At 53.0% G+C, this 17,040-nt stretch overlaps 1 protein-coding gene across 1 annotated transcript; it reads right to left on the minus strand.

Moving 5' to 3' along the window:
• Window positions 1-286: 286 nt before the first annotated feature.
• Window positions 287-15,537, minus strand: TAF1C (TATA-box binding protein associated factor, RNA polymerase I subunit C). Its single transcript, XM_029061182.2, has 14 exons — window positions 15,294-15,537; window positions 15,119-15,212; window positions 11,969-12,075; window positions 11,761-11,847; window positions 11,524-11,597; window positions 11,174-11,409; window positions 9,532-9,648; window positions 9,286-9,403; window positions 9,019-9,090; window positions 8,666-8,801; window positions 8,081-8,209; window positions 2,132-2,306; window positions 1,867-2,004; window positions 287-1,556 (listed from the first exon to the last, which is right to left on the minus strand). Exons 1-14 carry the CDS (start codon window positions 15,429-15,431, stop codon window positions 394-396), a joined length of 2,784 nt encoding a protein of 927 aa, XP_028917015.1. The 5' UTR covers window positions 15,432-15,537; the 3' UTR covers window positions 287-393.
• Window positions 15,538-17,040: the final 1,503 nt, after the last annotated feature.

A 17,040-nucleotide genomic window follows, 5' to 3' on the forward strand; every position in this document is an offset into this window, starting at 1 on the left:
GAAACATTATCAGTCCAGAAAGGTCCAAAGTGCTGATCACAGGCACCCGAAGACTGCCTGTACTGGGTGCTGGCATGAGTAGGAACAAGGAGGGAAATCAGTCCCTTTCCTTGAAGGACTCATCCCATTTACCCTTTGGGCTCCTAGAAAATGATCTCAAGAGGAGAACTCTAGGGTTTAGCACCTACTGCATCTAGGGATTGCATGCCTCTCCCCTCAATCCCTGCCCCAGCCTGGGACCTGATTTCTCCACTACCTGCTTACTCTTCTTATTCCAGTCAGTCACTTTATCCCCAAGTCACCTTCCATTTATTGGTCCACATTCTCTTTTACACACCATCTCTTATCAGCTGCCTGGGAGAGGCAGATGTTCAGACCCGCCCCCACTGCAACTCAGAAGCCCATACGGGATCTCTTCTTCTGGGGCTGTGAGGAAAGGGAGGAAGGAGGCTGGGTTCTGACGCTAGGGTCCTGGGAAAGGACTGTGTTGGGCTCCAGGCTGGGGTAGGGAGAAGGAGAGACGGAAAATGGGGCCTGGGACTCTGGTAGGGCAGCCAGATAGTTCTGGAGCACTCGCAAGCGCTCCCGGGGGAGGCCCGGGACCTGGCCCACTGAGAAGGGCAAAGAGGAGGAGGTTTTAGAGGCCTTGGAGAGGCTCCTGGAGGCCGGCCGAGGGGTACTGCCAGCGGGGCTGCTGAGGGTGTAGGCTGGGCTGCCGGGGGGCATGTGGGCAGGGCTGCTGGGGGCAGTGTGGGCGGGGCTGCTGTGGGCGGTGAAGGGGGAACGACTGTGGTAGTCTGAGAGGTCAGAGCGGGCACTGAAAGAGCAGACAGAGTAGGAGAAAGAGCTGGAGAGGCGGGGCCGGGGTTGCCTTCGTTTTGCTTGCCGTCGCCGCTCCAGCAGCCGCTGAGCCCTCTCCTTGCGGGCCCCAGCCTGCCGAGCTTCCCACCATGCTCGGCCCTCGCCCTCCCAGGCTGCTCCCAGACGTTCGTTCAGGTCATTGCTGCAACCGCTGGGCAGGGGTCCAGGGGCCGGGGTGTGCTGAGTGGGAGCCAGGCCCAGATCCTTTGGGTGCAGCAGCTGCCCCTCAGCCATGGCCACAAGAAGCCCGCTACGGGCCGCCGCTGCCACTGAGCTTGAGGCTCCCCGCTGCTTCAGGGGAAGAAGCCTTCGTCGGGCAAAAGTTGGGGGGGCCCAAGGGGGCTGAGGAGGGTGAGAGGCACCTTGAAGGAGGGTGCTCAGCCAACGCTGCCAGCAGTCAGCGGCTTGGGAGTCCCCATCATCAGAGAAGGGGGCCTGCCCGGAAAGGGCAGAGGGGTTGGAAGCAGCTTTGATCTCAGGGTCAGGGTCAGTCCCCAGGCTTGAGTCGTGATCGACGGCACAGGTTCCGGAAGAGTCGCTGTTTGGCCCAGGGCCGGTGGCCTCCCCGGTGCCCTTGCTGGTGTCGGCCTCTGACCGGTGTAGCAGACGATGATAGAAGACATCGCCAGCAGCGGAGAGCTGGAAGATCAGCAAAGAGCACGGAGGCCCAGGGAGGCCAGAGGCAGCAGCAAGGCCTGAGAAATGGGGGATATAAGCCAGCGAATTCCAAGATGTCCCCAAAACCTAACTCCCTTAAGCTCCAAATCTTACCCTCTCAATCCTCCCAGGAGCCCTGAACCCCACTCCACTCTAGCAGGAGGGGGACAACCTCCACCTCTGAGTCTCCCTTCACCTGGCGGCTCCAAGTCCCACGTCCCCAACTCCTCTGTCTCCACCCATCTCCTCAGTGGCCCAGAGCACACAACACTTAGTCTCCCCCACTACACAGTCCCCTCTCCATGCCCACCCCAACTCAACCTGGTCCCCCTCCCTGCCCACTTCTACCTGTAGCTGGAGCCCGCAATCTCTCCTTCAGCAAATGGTGACTGTGAGGTTCGGCTGGTGGGAAGTCAGGGAGGGCATCAGCCAGCGACGGGAGAGCCAGTGGGGGTCCAGTGATCTGAGGGGGAGAACCACTTTTGCCTAGGACAGAGGGAAAGTGAGGAATCAGACACATAACTGTACCCCAGTTCCTTCCGGCCACTCTTTCAATCTAGTCCTCCTGCACTGCCCCCCACCCCCGGTCCTTCCAATACCTTGCTAGGCTCACCTGAGATCTGCAGCAGCCGCAGTTCTCCTCCAGACCCTCCCAGAAGGAGAGGGTGATGGCCCTTAGTGTTCTGAGGAGGCAGCAGCTGGGCCAGGTGAGGTGCAGAAGGGAGTCCATGGTCCCATTTAACCATCGGCACTAAGGGCAGACGTTCATCTAGCAGGTACAGTGAGAACTGGGGAAGATAGGGAAGTGTCAACTGCTTGCCCAGAAAGTTAGGAGGAAGAGGAGTGAAACAGACAGGGTGACCTTGGCCAGGTGAGGTAAGGGGGTAGAGGGCATGGCAAGGATCACTAGGGGAGGGGTGGTGAGGGGAAGTTTTGTTCCCAATCTGCGGAGGCTGAAAGGCAGCCATTTCTTCATCCCCCTTCCCTGAGGTTGGGCCTGGGTGTGCTGCCTAACCCCAAGGTGACAAAGATCCAAATTTTTACATTTTTATTATCAACTACCTGCCTCACACAACTCAGCCCCAGTTTTTCCCTACTTTCACACCAACCCAGCCCTAGTTTTCTCTTAAACATTGGACTCTTCACTCTCAAGGACCTGCATACAATCTATCTCCTCAGGGATTAAGTATCTATTGCTGTCAATAACTCCACTACAGGCTTAAACGTCACTGACCCAACCATGACCACCCCCCAAAACCTCCTGTCCCGCCCATCCCAGTCTTCCCTTTTTCATTCATTCATTCATTCATTCATTCAATAGTATTTATTGAGCGCTTACTATGTGCAGAGCATTGTACTAAGCGTTTGGAATGTACAATTTGGCAACAGATAGAGACAATCCCTGCCCATTGATGGGCTTACAGTCTAATGGGGGAGACAAAAACAATAGCAATAAATAGAATCAAGGGGATGTACATCTCATTAACAAAATAAACAGGGAAATAAAAATATATACAAATGAGCAGATGAGCACAGTGCTGAGGAGAGGGGAAGGGAGAGGGGGAGGAGCAGAGGGAAAGGGGGGGGGGGAAGGGGCTTAGCTGAGGGGAGGTGAAGGGGGGGGCAGAGAGGCAGCAGAGGGAAAGGGGAAGCTCAGTCTGGGAAGACCTCTTGGAGGAGGTGAGCTCTCAGTAGGGCTTTGAAGAGGGGAAGAGAGTTAATTTGGCTGAGGTGAGGAGGGAGGGCATTCCAGGACAGCGGGAGGACGTGGGCCAGGGGTCGATGGTGGGATAGGCAAGAATGGGGGACGGTGAGGAGGTGGGCGGCAGAGGAGCGGAGCCTACGGGGTAGGCAGTATAAAGAGAGAAGGGAGGAGAGGTAGGAGGGGGCAAGATGATGGAGAGCCTTGAAGCCCAGAGTGAGAAGTTTTTGTTTCGTGCGGAGGTTGACAGGCAACCACTGGAGGATTTTAAGGAGGGGAGTGACATGCCCAGAGCGTTTCTGCAGGAAGACGAAGAATAGACTGGAGCGGGGAGAGACAGGAGGAAGGGAGATCAGAGAGAAGGCTGACAATCCAGCCGGGATATTATGAGAGCCTGTACCAGTAAGACAGCCGTTTGGATGGAGAGGAAAGGGAGGATCTTGGCGATATTGTAAAGGTGAGAGCGGCAGGCATCGGTGACGGACTGGATGTGTGGGGTGAATGAGAGAGCTGAGTCAAGGATGACACCAAGGTTGCGGGTTTGAGAGACGGGAAGGATGGTCGTACCATCCACAGTGACAGAGAAGTCAGGAAGAGGACAGGGCTTGGGAGGGAAGATAAGGAGCTTTTCACCACACCTTCCACTCCACCAACTCCTCCCCACCCTTGTGCTGTCCCCTCCCCTCCACCCCATCCCTGTGCCACCCATCATCCCCCTCCGCCTGCACTAACCCCCAACTCGTCACACTGTCTCCTCCCCCAGAACACTCCCACCATAGCAAACAAGTGCATCTTAGTGGAACCCCTGCTCCACTATGGGGAAGCTTCCCTTTATCCTTGACCGGTTCCTGATCCAGTTCCTTTTCCTCATCGCCATCACTGAAACCTGGCTCTCTCCAGAGGACAACAATCTCCCCTGCTTTCTCCAGAGAGCAGACTAACTGGAAAAGGAGGAGGTGTTGACTTTCTTCTCGCTTCCCAATGCAGCTTCCGCACCATTCCACCTCCCCCATCCCTTTCTTTTCCTTCCTTCAAAGCTCATATCATCCACCTCTACCACCCATTCCAGATTCCAGTACCTGTCATCCAATTCCCCCCAGGTCCCGCCTCCAACTTCTCTAACCATTCTGATCCCTTTCTCACATTCCTTCTTTTTCCATTCCTATATTGATCACTGGGGACTTCAGTATCCACAGAAATGTTCCAATAACCCTTCTGCTGCCCTCTATCACTCCTCAACTCCACTGATCTTCTGCTCCACCCCACCTCACCGACTCAAAAGCTTGGACACACTTTCGATCTCATCATCCAGCCCCTACACAATCCCTATCTACCCTCACCAACTCTGAAATCCCTCTATCTGACCAACACCTCCTCACCTGCCTTCTCTCCCTCACACCTCCTCCCCACAAATCTGTGCTGTTCCCCCACAAAGACCTCCGAACTTTTGATCCCAACCATACCCCATTTAGTCTCCATGCCCAAACTACCTTCCTTTGATGACACAATTGATGTGATCCTCTTTACTGAACTCAACTCACGCGCTCCCCTATTCCTTTGCCGATCCTTTGTGGGTCAGTAGCACTAATCCACAGCCCTGGATCACCTCCACAGTTTGCCTCTTTTGCTCTTGGGCCCAAGCTGCAGAACGCTCTGGATGAAATCTAAAGATCAGGCCACCTATGTCCACTTCAAGTTTATCCATACATGCTTTAATTCTGCCCTCTCCTCTGCTTGGCAAAATTGTTTGTTCATCCTTATTGACACACCTGCCCATTGCCTTCACAAGTTGTTCCAGACGTTTAACTCCCTCCTCAAACCCCCATCTCCTGGCTTTACCCATCTCTTGCCTCTAATGTCCTGGCCACCTACTTTATTGAGAAAATTGACACTATCAGGTGTGATCTCCCTAAAATCTTCCCTGCCCCTCCCCAGTCTTCCCTCTTCTTCAACACTCCCATCATTCCCAGCAGTATCTCTAGAGGCGATCTTCCTTCTCTCAAAATCCATCCCTTCCATCTGCGCATCCGACCCCATTCCTTCACACCTTATCAAAATACTTGCCCCCTCCCTAACTGCCATCTTCAACTGTTCACTCTCCATTGGCTTCTTCCCCACTGCTTTAAAACATGCCCACTGTCTCCCCTATCCTAAAAAACTCTCCCTTGACCCCATAGCTCCCTCCAGTTACTGCCCCATCTCCCTCTCCAAACTTGAGCAAGTTATCTGTACCCACTGTCTCAAGTTCCACTCCTCCAATACTCTCCTTCACCTCCAGTCTGGCTTCTGTTCCCTTCACTCCACAGAAACCGCCCTCTCAAGGGTGATCAATGATCTCATTCTTGCCAAACCCAATGGTCTCTATTCCACCCTAATTCTCCTTGGCCTCTCTGTTGCCTTCATTCATTCATTCAATAGTATTTATTGAGCGCTTACTATGTGCAGAGCACTGTACTATGTGCTTGGAATGTACAATTCGGCAACAGATAGAGACAATCCCTGCTCAATGACGAGCTCACAGTCTAAATCGGGGAGACAAACAGCAAAGCAAAGCAAAACAGAACAAAACAAGACAACATCATCGAGATAAATAGAATCAAGGAGATATACACCTCATTAACAAAATAGGGTAATAAATAATATATACAAATAAGCACAGTGCTGAGGGGAAGGGGGAAGAACAGAGGGTGGGAGGGGAGGGGGAGCAGAGGGAAAGGGGGGGCTCAGTCTGGAAAGGCCTCCTGGAGGAGGTGAGCTCTCAATAGGGCTTTGAAGAGTGGAAGAGAGTTTGGTGGATGTGAGGGAGGGCATTCCAGGACAGTGGTAGGACGTGGGCCAGGGGTCGACAGCGGGATAGGCGCGAACAGGGGACAGTAAGGAGGTGAGCGGAAGAGGAGCGGAGTGTATGGGGTGGGCAGTAGAAAGAGAGAAGGGAGGTAAGGTAGGAGGGGGCAAGGTGATGGACAGCCTTGAAGCCAAGAGTGAGGAGTTTTTGTTTCGTGTGGAGATTGATAGGCAACCACTGGAGGTTCTTGAGGAGGAGAGTGACATGCCCAGAGTATTTCTGTAGGAAGATGATCCGGGCAGCGGAATGAAGAATAGACTGGAGTGGGGAGACAGGAGGAAGGGAGATCTGAGAGGAGGCTGACACAATAATCCAGTCGGGATGTTATGAGAGCTTGTACCAGCATAGTAGCAGTTTGGATGGAGAGGAAAGGGTGGATCTTGGCGATACTGTGAAGGTGAGACCGTCGGGTTTTGCTGACGGATTGGATGTGTGGGGTGAATGACACAGCTAACCACCCCCTTCTCCTGGAAACATTATCCAATCTCAGATTCGCTGACACTGTCCTCTCCTGGTTCTCCTCCTATCTCTCCTATCTCAGTCTCTTTCGTGGACTCCTCCTCTACCTCCCACCTCCTAACAGTGAGTGTCCCTCAGGAGGCGGTTCTGAGTCCTCTTCTACTTTTCACCTACATCCACTCCCTTGGGAGAACTCATTTGCTCACATGGCTTCAACTATCACCTCTAGGCAGATGATTCCCAAATCTACATCTCCAGCCCTGATCTCTCTCCCTTTTTACAGTCTCGCATTTCCTTCTGCCTTCAAGACATCTCTACTTGGATTTCCCCCGTCACCTTAAACTTAACATGTCTAAAACAGGACTCCTTATATTCCCATCCAAACCCTGTCCTCCCCAGTTTTCCCATCACTGCTGATGGCAACGCCATCCTTCCTGTCTCAAGTCCATAACCTTGGAGTTATCCTCGACTCCTCTCACTCATTCAACCCACAAATTCAATCCATCACTAAGTCCTGTCAGTTTCACCTTCAAAACATCACTAAAGTCCACCCTTTCCTCTCCATCCAAACTGCTACCATGTTAATACTTGATTATTGTACCAGCCTCCTGTCTCTCCCCACTCCGTTCCATACTTCAGCCTGGATCATTTATCTACAAAAACATACAGGGCATGTTTCCCCACTCCTCAAGAGACTTCACTGCTTTTCCATTCACCTCTACATCAAACATAAACTCCTCACCATTGCCTTTAAAACACCTAATCACCTTGCCCCCTTCTACCTCATCTCGTTACTCTCCTACTACAACCCAGTCTGCACATTTTACTCCTCTAATGCTAACCTTCTCACTGTACTTTGATGTCTATCTCGCCATCAGCCTCTCATCCACATCCTGTCTCTGGCCTGGAACATCCTCCCTCCTCATATAAATAATAAAGTTGGTATTTGTTAAGCGCTTACTATGTGCAGAGCACTGTTCTAAGCGCTGGGGGAGATACAGGGTGATCAGGTTGTCCCACATGAGGCTCACAGTCTTAAGCCCCATTTTACAGATGAGGTCACTGAGGCACCGAGAAGTTAAGTGACTTGCCCAGTCACACAGCTGACAAGTGGCAGAGCAGGGATTCAAACCCATGACCTCTTTGACAGACAATTACTCTCCTCACCTTCAAAACCTTACTGAAAGCACATCTCCTCCAAGAGGCCTTCCTGACTAAACTCTCTTCCTTTTCTTCAACTCCCTTCTGCGTCGCCCGCATCTGCTCCCTCTATTCATGCCCCACAGCACTTATCTACATATCTGTTGCCCAACTGTACTTTCCAAGTGCTTAGTACAGTGCTCTGCACATAGCAAACGCTCAATAAATACCGCTGAATGAATCCATAATTTAACATCCGTCGCCCTCTTTATACTCGTTGTAAACAGGAAATGTGTGTTATATCGTGCTCTCCCAAGAGCTTAGTGCAGTGATCTCCCCACAGTAAGCACTTAATAAATATGATTTACTGACTGACTTGGGATCAGTCAGTGCCACTGAGGGGAGGGGGAACTCACCTGCGTCAGAACAAGGTGCAGCGTGGGGAGGTGGGGTGCCAAGTGCCGCAGCAGCAATACCCGCTCTCCTTGCTGGCATGCAGCCTCTGCGCCCACACGGAACAGGTGTTGGCCACAACTTAGGGGGACCTGGGGTCAGAAAGCACAGACATAGATATGGTGGGTGGAGGGTTCATCCTAGTGTGGTCAAGCCGGCCCGATCCCATGGTCACAGGTCCACAAGGGCTTGGACAGTTGCATCCAAGGGGAACTCAGGATAGGCCTAGACCTCGTTATGGCAAGCATAAGGGGATTGCTGTTATCCATACACACTTGATCTCTCAGGACAAGTCACATATGCAAAACTGCCACAAAGTTTTCAGCAAAGCCCTCTGCAACTGAGGTCTGGGTTCTTCTGCTTTGGGCCAGCACTCCCAGCTACTCCGCCAAAGTCTCCTGAGCTGGCCCACGGTCAGCTGAGTTAGCGCTGTGCCTACCTGGCCTGAGACCCACAGCTTAAAAGAGGCAACACCAAAACCAGGAAGAATGCTAGCGGGTGACCGGCCACATCACCCCCTTCCAGCAGTCCGAGGGGGTTCACCCTACCCTGATGTCTGCAGTGTCCACTCCAGTGCGGTCAGCAATGGTCAACACCCGCGGATGGGCAGTGAAGTCTGCCCAGCGCCAGGGTGATGGGTCTTGAAAAGCCAAGGTCTCAGTGCTTCTGCGGACCCGCTGGAGCCTGAGTGGGGAGAAGGGAGGAAGTTGGAGGAATCTACGAGGGGTGTGATCTAGATCAGGAGTTCGCTGTGAGCAGGGACCACGTCTACTAACTCTGTTAACCTGTACTCGCCCGAGTGCTTAGTACAGTGTTCTACACAACACAGTTAAGTGCTTAACAAATACCAATGATTGGTGGGAGAGGACCAGTGACCGGACTGTCTGGAAAAGCAGATTACCCATTCTGCAGGTTCCACAGGTAGACAGCTCCTGCACAGGTGCAGACGGTCAGTTCGCCAGGAAGGTGAGGGCTGCAGGGACCCAGAGCAAACAAATATCAAAGACACAAGAAGTCTTATGTCAAGGCCTGAGACTCGTACCTCCTTGCTGCATTACCTAATCGGTCCCAGCCCAGCTCAGCCTCACGTTTGTTCCCTTACACCTTCTCCTAGCTCGAGGTTCTGTTGTTCTCCCATCTTCCCCACTCCCCCTCATCAGCCTCTCACCTGAGGGCCAGGGATGTGGCTTCCGTCTCTGTAGCCAGCACCTGGAGGGGCGTCAGTTTCCCCATCCTGCGAAGCCTCCATACGGCACAATGGTGATCGGACCTCACGGCTGCCAGGGCTAAGGGGGCAATCAAAAATGCACTGGCAATACGGGGAAAAAGGGCAATTGGAAAGCTGCTGGGGGCATGGGAATTCACTGGAGATCGGAGGGGACCACAGGGAAGGATTGAAAGAGCTGGGTCTCACCTTCCCCCTGGACGGTCCCAGTCACCACCTGCCGGACAGGCCCGCGGAGTCGAACGCGGATTGGAGCTCCATGAGCCTGGGGGGTTCCAGCCGAAGACAGTGTGATGTCCTGGAAATCTGAGGACACGGTTCAGGCAAAAGGTCACTTCTAATCAATCTTTAACTGCCCAGCCACTGCCGATGCTCAGCATCCCCCATCCCCCATCATCTCCGCTGGCCCGTAATCTTGATGTCATCCTTGACTCGTCTCTTTCGTTCACCCCACACATCCTATCCGTTACCGAGACCTGCCGGTTTCACCTTTACAATATCGCCAAGATCCGCCCTTTCCTCTCCACCCAAACGGCTACCTTACTGCTACGGGCTCTCGTTATATCCCGGCTAGACTACTGTGTCAGCCTTCTCTCTGATCTCCCTTCCTCCTCTCTCGCCCCGCTCCAGTCTATTCTTCACTCTGCTGCCCGGCTCACCTTCCTGCAGAAACGACCTGGGCATGTCACTCCCCTTCTTAAACACCTCCAGTGGTTGCCTATCAACCTCCGCTCCAAACAAAAACTCCTCACTCTAGGCTTCAAGGCTCTACGTCACCTTGCCCCTTCCTACCTCTCCCTTCTCTCTTTCTACTGCCCACCCCGCACGCTCCAATCCTCTGCCGCCCACCTTCTCACCGTCCCTCGGCCTCGCCTATCCCGCCGTCGACCCCCGGGCCGCGTCCTCCCGCGGTCCCAGAACGCCCTCCCTCCCCACCTCCGCCAAACTAATTCTCTTCCCCTCTTCAAAACCCCACTTAAAACTCACCTCCTCCAAGAGGCCTTCCCAGACTGACCTCCCCTTCTCCCTCTACTCCCTCTACTACCCCCCCTTCACCTCTCCGCAGCTTAACCCTCTTTTCCCCCCATTTCCCTCTGCTCCTCCCCCTCTCCCTTCCCATCCCCGCAGCACTGTACTCGTCTGCTCAACTGTATATATTTTCATCACCCTATTTATTTTGTTAATGAAATGTACATCGCCTTGATTCTATTTAGTTGCCCTTGTTTTTACGAGATGTTCTTCCCCTTGACTCTATTTATTGCCATTGTTCCTGTCTGTCCGTCTCCCCCGATTAGACCGTAAGCCCGTCAAACAGCAGGGACGGTCTCTATCTGTTGCCGACTTGTTCATTCCAAGCGCTTAGTATAGTGCTCTGCACATAGTAAGCGCTCAATAAATACTAAAAAAAAATAAAAATGTTGGTATTTGTTAAGCGCTTACTATGTGCCGAGCACTGTTCTAAGCGCGGAGGTAGACACAGGGGAATCAGGTTGTCCCACTTGGGGCTCACAATCTTAATCCCCATTTTACAGATGAGGTAACTGAGGCACCGAGAAGTTAAGTGACTCGCCCAAAGTCACACAGCTGACAAGTGGCCGAGCAGGGATTCGAACCCATGACCTCTGACTCCAAAGCCCGTGCTCTTTCCACTGAGCCACGCTGCTTCTCTACTTCTACTACTGAATGAATGAATGCCCCAACACACCCTTCCACCTTTTCTCTCAAGAGTCCCAAAGCTAATCGAGAGTTGAAAAAACTACACCATCTGGTCAGATGCAACAGCAAGCTACCCGCCCCGCCCGCCCCAGTTCCCAACTCAGAGGAAGGATACAAAGTTCATCTGCAGTGCTCCCTGCAGGGTAGACCAGTTGGCCACCACGAGGTCCTGGAAACCAGCCAAGTGACCCCCCGGTGGGGGTTTCATCAAAGAGCAATCGCCGCCAGCATCCTGCTAGCTCCTCCTGGAGCAGATTTCCCAGCAGCTCCCCAGCAAGGTCTTTCTCCAGCATCGGCCTCAGCATGCGGGAAAATCGACGTTGCCGATGGGTCACGTGGGCCCGGGGACACCTGGCGTGGATGGGTAGGGGGCAGATTAGTGTACCACTCCTCCCGTACAACCACCTCATCCACACTCGCCCCTGAACCTCCCCTCTCCTAGCCCCAAGACTTGTAGTCACTTACCCCCAAGGCTGGTGATCACTCAGATCTTGGAGCAGGTGCCACACTCTGCCTGTATTTCTTTTCTGGCGACCCCTCTGCAGAGAGCAGGCCAGTCAATCAATCAATGGTATTTACTGAGCATTGACTGTCCGTAGAGTACTGTACTAAATGCTTGGGAGGGTACAATATAAGTACAGAATACAACAGTCAGCCTCATCACTCCAGGATTACCCCCGTGACTCCAATCTGGTCACTCACCAGCTGTACCAGCGTGAAGTCATCCTGCATCAGCTTCCCATAGGGTCCGAAGGCCACATCACCATGATCCCAGAAAAATCTGTCCAGCTGTAGGGGAGGGGGTGGAGGAGTGAAAATGAATCGGACATGAACTGCCTGTGTCTCCACACCTCCCTCCTCAAATCCCTGAACATTCACCCGGTTCCTGTATTTACCACCACCCACTCACCTGCTCTGTAAAGTCCACTGCAACCGTGGTCCCAGCTCCGACCCCTGCCTGACGCTTCAGAGGCCGCCGGAAAAGGAGATCTTGGGGTGTCAGACCGGGATCCCATCCTGAAGGGGAGGGAACCTGGAGTTTCAGGGTATTGGGGGTGAGGGTGAAGGTGGCTAGGGCTGGGAGCCCGATCGGGGAGTCACGGGGGCAGACGGAGGGCACGGAATGTGTTGAAGAGGAGACGTGGCCCACCCATCGATACTGACAGGTCCTCACAAATGTCTACACACATCTTTGGCCAAAATGGCTTCTCATCCTCCCTCAACCTGGGACACGGCCGGTGGATCCAGAGCTGCAGTCCTCACAAGAACGCCACACAATTGAGCTACATGGCAATAGACTGAAGGGGATGGAAGAGATGGAGAGGACCCCCAGGCTGACCTCCCAGCCTCCTGTCTCTACCTACTCCAGTCCATAGTTCACACTGCTGCAGGGATCATTTTTTCACAAACCCACTGAGTCTACTTTCCATCCAAATCGCTACCTTGTCGGTACAATCTCTCTTCCTATCCTGGGTGGATTACTGCATCAGCATCCTTTCTGATCTCCCAAACTCCTGTCTCTCCCCGCTTCAGTGTGTAATTCACTCTGCTGCCCAGATTATCTTTCCACAGAAATGCTCTGGGCATGTCACCAACCCCCTCCTCAAAAATCTCCAGTGGCTGCCTATCAATCTTCATGTCAGCTGTGTGATTTTGGGTAAGTCACTTGACTTCTTGGTGCCTCAGTCACCTCATCTGTAAAATGGAGATTAAGACTGTGAGCCTCACGTGAGACAACCTGATTACCCTGTATCTACCCCAGTGCTTAGAACGGTGCTTGGCACATACTAAGCGCGTAACAAATACCAACATTATTATTATTATAAAATCAAGCAAAAACTCCTCACTATTGGCTTCAAAGCTGTCCATCCCCTTGCCCCCTCTTACCCCACCTATCTCAGCTTTCATTCATTTATTCAATCGTATTTTTTGAGCGCTTACTGTGTGCAGGGAACTGGACTAAACACTTGGAAAGTACAATTCAGCCACAGAGACAATCTCTACACAACAACGGGCTCACAGACTTGGAGGGGGGAGACAAACCACAAAAAAGAAGTCAACGGGCATCAGAATAGATAAACAGAATTATAGACATATACACATCATTAATAAAATCAAGAGAAACAAATATGTACAAATATACACAAGTGCTGTGAGGAGGGGAAGGGGGTAGACCAGAGGGCGGGAGAAGGGGGAATGGGGAGGGGAGGAGGAGCAGAGGGAAAGGGAGGGCTCAGTCTGGGAAGGCCTCTTGGAGGAGGTGAGCTCTTAGTAGGGCTTTGAAGAGGGGAAGAAAGTTAGTTTGGCGGCTGTGAGGAGGGAGGACATTCCAGGTCAGAGGCAGGCCGTGGGCCAGGCGAGAAGTGAGGTTTCTACAGCCCAGCCCGCACACGCCGCTCCTCCTCTGCTGCTAACCTCCTCACTGTGCAAGGAGTGAGCGCTCAATAAATACGACTGAATTACCATAATATGTTTTATCATCTGTCTCTTCCTCCAGACCGTAAGCTCATGGCGGGCGAGGAATGTGTCCACTAGCTCTGTTGCATGACACTCTCCCAAGCTCTGCACAGAGTAAGCTCTCAATAAATGATAATAATGATGGCATTTGTTAAGCTCTTACTCTGTGCAGAGCACTGTTCTAAGCGGTGGGGGTATACAAGGTGATCAGGTTGTCCCACCTGGGGGTTGCCAGTCTTCACCCCCATTTTACAGATGAGGGAACCGAGGCCTGGAGAAGTGAAGTGACTTGCCCAAAGTCACACAGCGGACAAGTGTGGCTCAGTGGAAAGAGCACGGGCTTCGGAATCAGGGGTCATGGGTTCGAATCCCAGATCTGCCACTTGTCAGCTGTGGGTGGGCAAGTCACTTCACTTCTCTGTGCCTCAGTTACCTCATCTGTAAAATGGGGATGAAGACTGTGAGCCTCAAATGGGACAACCCAATTCTATTTATTGCTATTGTTCTTGTCTGTCCGTCTCCCCCGATTAGACTGTGAGCCCGTCAAAGGGCAGGGACTGTTTCTGTTACCGATTTGTCCATTCCAAGTGCTTAGTACAGTGATCTGCACACAGTAAGCGCTCAATAAATACTACTGAATGAATGAATGACCCCGATGACCCTAATAATAATAATAACGTTGGTATTTGTTAAGCGCTTACTATGTGCCAAGCACTGTTCTAAGCACTGGGGTAGACACAGGGGAATCAGGTTGTCCCACGTGGGGCTCACAGTCTTAATCCCCATTTTACAGATGAGGGAACTGAGGCACCGAGAAGTTAAGTGACTTGCCCAAAGTCACACAGCTGACAAGTGACCGAGCCGGGATTTGAACCCATGACCTCCGACTCCAAAGCCCATGCTCTTTCCACTGAGCCACGCTGTGTGACCCTGTATCTCCCCCAGCGCTTAGAAGAGTCCTCTGCACATAGTAAGCGCTCAGTAAATACTATTGAATGAATGAACCCGATGACCCTGTATCTTCCCCAGCGCTTAGAACAGCGCTCTGCACATAGTAAGCGCTTAACAAATACCCACATTAAGTGGCAGAGCCGGCTTTCGAACCCACGACCTCTGACTGCCAAGCCCGGGCTCCTCTCGCGGAGCCACCGAGGCGTGGCTCGGAGAGATGGGAAGCAGCGTGGTTCAGTGGAAAGAGTCCCGGCTTGGGAGTCGGAGGTCACGAGTGTGTGACTGTGTGACTGTGGGCAAGTCACTTCACTTCTCAGTTCCCTCATCTGTAAAATGGGGCTGAGGACGGTGAGCCCCACGTGGGACAACCTGATGACCCTGCATCTACCCAGTGCTTAGAACAGCGCTCTGCACATAGTAAGCGCTTAACGAATACCAACATTATTATTAGTACATAAAATAAATAAATGGTGGTATTTGTTAAGCGTTTACTATGTGCAAAGCACTGTTCTAAGCGCTGGGGGATACAAGGTGATCAGTTTGTCCCAGGTGGGGCTCACAGTTTTAATCCCCATTTGCCAGATGAGGTAACTGAGACACAGAGAAGGAAAGTGACTTGCCCACGGTCACACAGCTTATTAGATGACCTTACCTGAGCCAGGTAGCAGAAGGGGGAGGGGGTGAGGAGTCTCTGCCCGCCACGTGTCCCCCGTCGCTGTGTGCGACGCCTCGAACCGGGGGTCGGCCTGGGGGCGGAGGGTCCATTAGCGCCAGGACGGCTCCCCCTTCCCCCCCCCCCCCGCGCCAACTCTCTGCGACACACTCACCGCCGGGCCCGCCGTCCAAGCGGGCTGCAGTCGGATGCAGTCGGCCCGGCCGGGGATGGGGGGCGGCACCGGCGGCTCGGCCGGGACGGGAGGCCCGGGGGTCACGAAGGTGGGGAACAGGCTCGGGGGGAAATCCATGGTGCAGGGGCGGTGGCCGGGCCCGCTGCCCGCAACGCCGGTCCTGGGGGGGGGGGGTCACAGGTCACCGGCGGAGGGAGGGAGGCCGGGCCATGTGCGCTGGGCCTCCGCCCGCCCCTCCTCGTCCAAACGGCCAATGCCGCAGCCCCCGGAACCGGTAGTTGAAGCCAAACCCGCCAAGTCACCAAGGGCGCCCCGCCCTCCAGCCCAGCGTCTCTCTGGATAATATTGTCGGCGTGTCTTAAACGCGTCCTATGCGCAGAACGCTGTTGTCAGCGCTGGGGAGGATTCAAGGGGGTCAGGTTGTCCCCCCTGGGGCTCCCAGGCTTCATCCCCCCTCTGAAGCCCAGAGCGGTGAATAATAATGTTGGTATTTGTTCAGCACTTACTATGTTCTCAGCGCTGGAGAGGATCCAAGGGGGTCAGGTTGTCCCCCGTGGGGCTCCCAGTCTTCATCCCCCCTCTGAGGCCCAGAGCGGTGAATAATAATGTTGGTATTTGTTCAGCGCTTACTATGTGCAGAGCGCTGTTCTCAGCGCTGGAGAGGATCCAAGGGGGTCAGGTTGTCCCCCGTGGGGCTCCCAGTCTTCTTCATCCCCCCTCTGAGGCCCAGAGCGGTGAATAATCACGTTGGTATTTGTTAAGCACTTACTATGTGCAGAGCACTGTTTTAAGTGCTGGGGGAGATACAGGGTGATCAGGTTGTCCCCCGTGGGGCTCCCAGGCTTGATCCCCCTTTTACAAAAGGGGTAACTGAAGCCCAGAGCGGCGAATAATAATGTTGGTATTTGTTAAGCACTTACTATGTGCAGAACACTGTTCTAAGCGCTGGGGCAGATACAGAGTGAGCAGGTTGTCCCCCGTGGGGCTCCCAGTCTTAATCCCCCTTTTACAGATGGGGTAACTGAGGCCCAGAGCAGTGAATAATAATAATAATAATGTTGGTATTTGTTAAGCACTTACTATGTGCAGAGCACTGTTCTCAGCGCTGGGAAGGATCTAAGGGGATCAGTCTGTCCCCCGTGAGGCTCCCAATCTTGATCCCCCTTTTACAGAAGGGGTGAGGCCTAGAGCAGTGAATAATAATAATGTTGGTATTTAAGCGCTTACTATGTGCAGAGCACTGTTCTCAGTGCTGGAGAGGATCCAAGGGGGATCAGGTTGTAATAATAATAATAATGTTGGTATTTGTTAAGTGCTTACTATGTGCAGAGCACTGTTCTAAGCGCTGGGGGAGATACAGGGTGATCAGGTTGTCCCACGTGGGGCTCAGTTTTAATCCCACTCACCTCCGCCAAACTAACTCTCTTCCCCTCTTCAAAGCCCTCCTGAGAGCTCACCTCCTCCAGGAGGCCTTCCCGGACTGAGCCCCCCTTTCCCTCTGCTCTCCCTCCCCCTTCCTTCAGCACGGTGCTCATTTGTATATATTATTTATTACCCTATTTATTTTGTTAATGAGGTGTACATCACCTTGATTCTATTTTATCTTGATATTGTTTTGTTTTGTTCTGTTTTGCTTTGCTGTCTGTCTCCCCCATTTAGACCATGAGCCCATTAGTGGGCAAGGATTGTCTCTATCTGTTGCCGAATTGTACATTCCAAGAGTTTA

This window comes from Ornithorhynchus anatinus, chromosome 3 (genome assembly GCF_004115215.2).
Source record: "Ornithorhynchus anatinus isolate Pmale09 chromosome 3, mOrnAna1.pri.v4, whole genome shotgun sequence".
In the NCBI taxonomy this organism is placed as follows: domain Eukaryota; kingdom Metazoa; phylum Chordata; class Mammalia; order Monotremata; family Ornithorhynchidae; genus Ornithorhynchus; species Ornithorhynchus anatinus.

Bases quoted from the DNA above. Each gene is read 5' to 3' on its own strand.
- TAF1C (XM_029061182.2), bottom strand. From the start codon at position 15,431: ATGGATTTCCCCCCGAGCCTGTTCCCCACCTTCGTGACCCCCGGGCCT. The intron at 9,649-11,173 runs GTATCCTTCCTC...CCGTGTCCTCAG, and splicing joins GAGCACTGCAGATGAACTTT to ATTTCCAGGACATCACACTG. The intron at 8,802-9,018 runs GTAATCTGCTTT...CTCCCCACTCAG, and splicing joins CTGTGGAACCTGCAGAATGG to GCTCCAGCGGGTCCGCAGAA.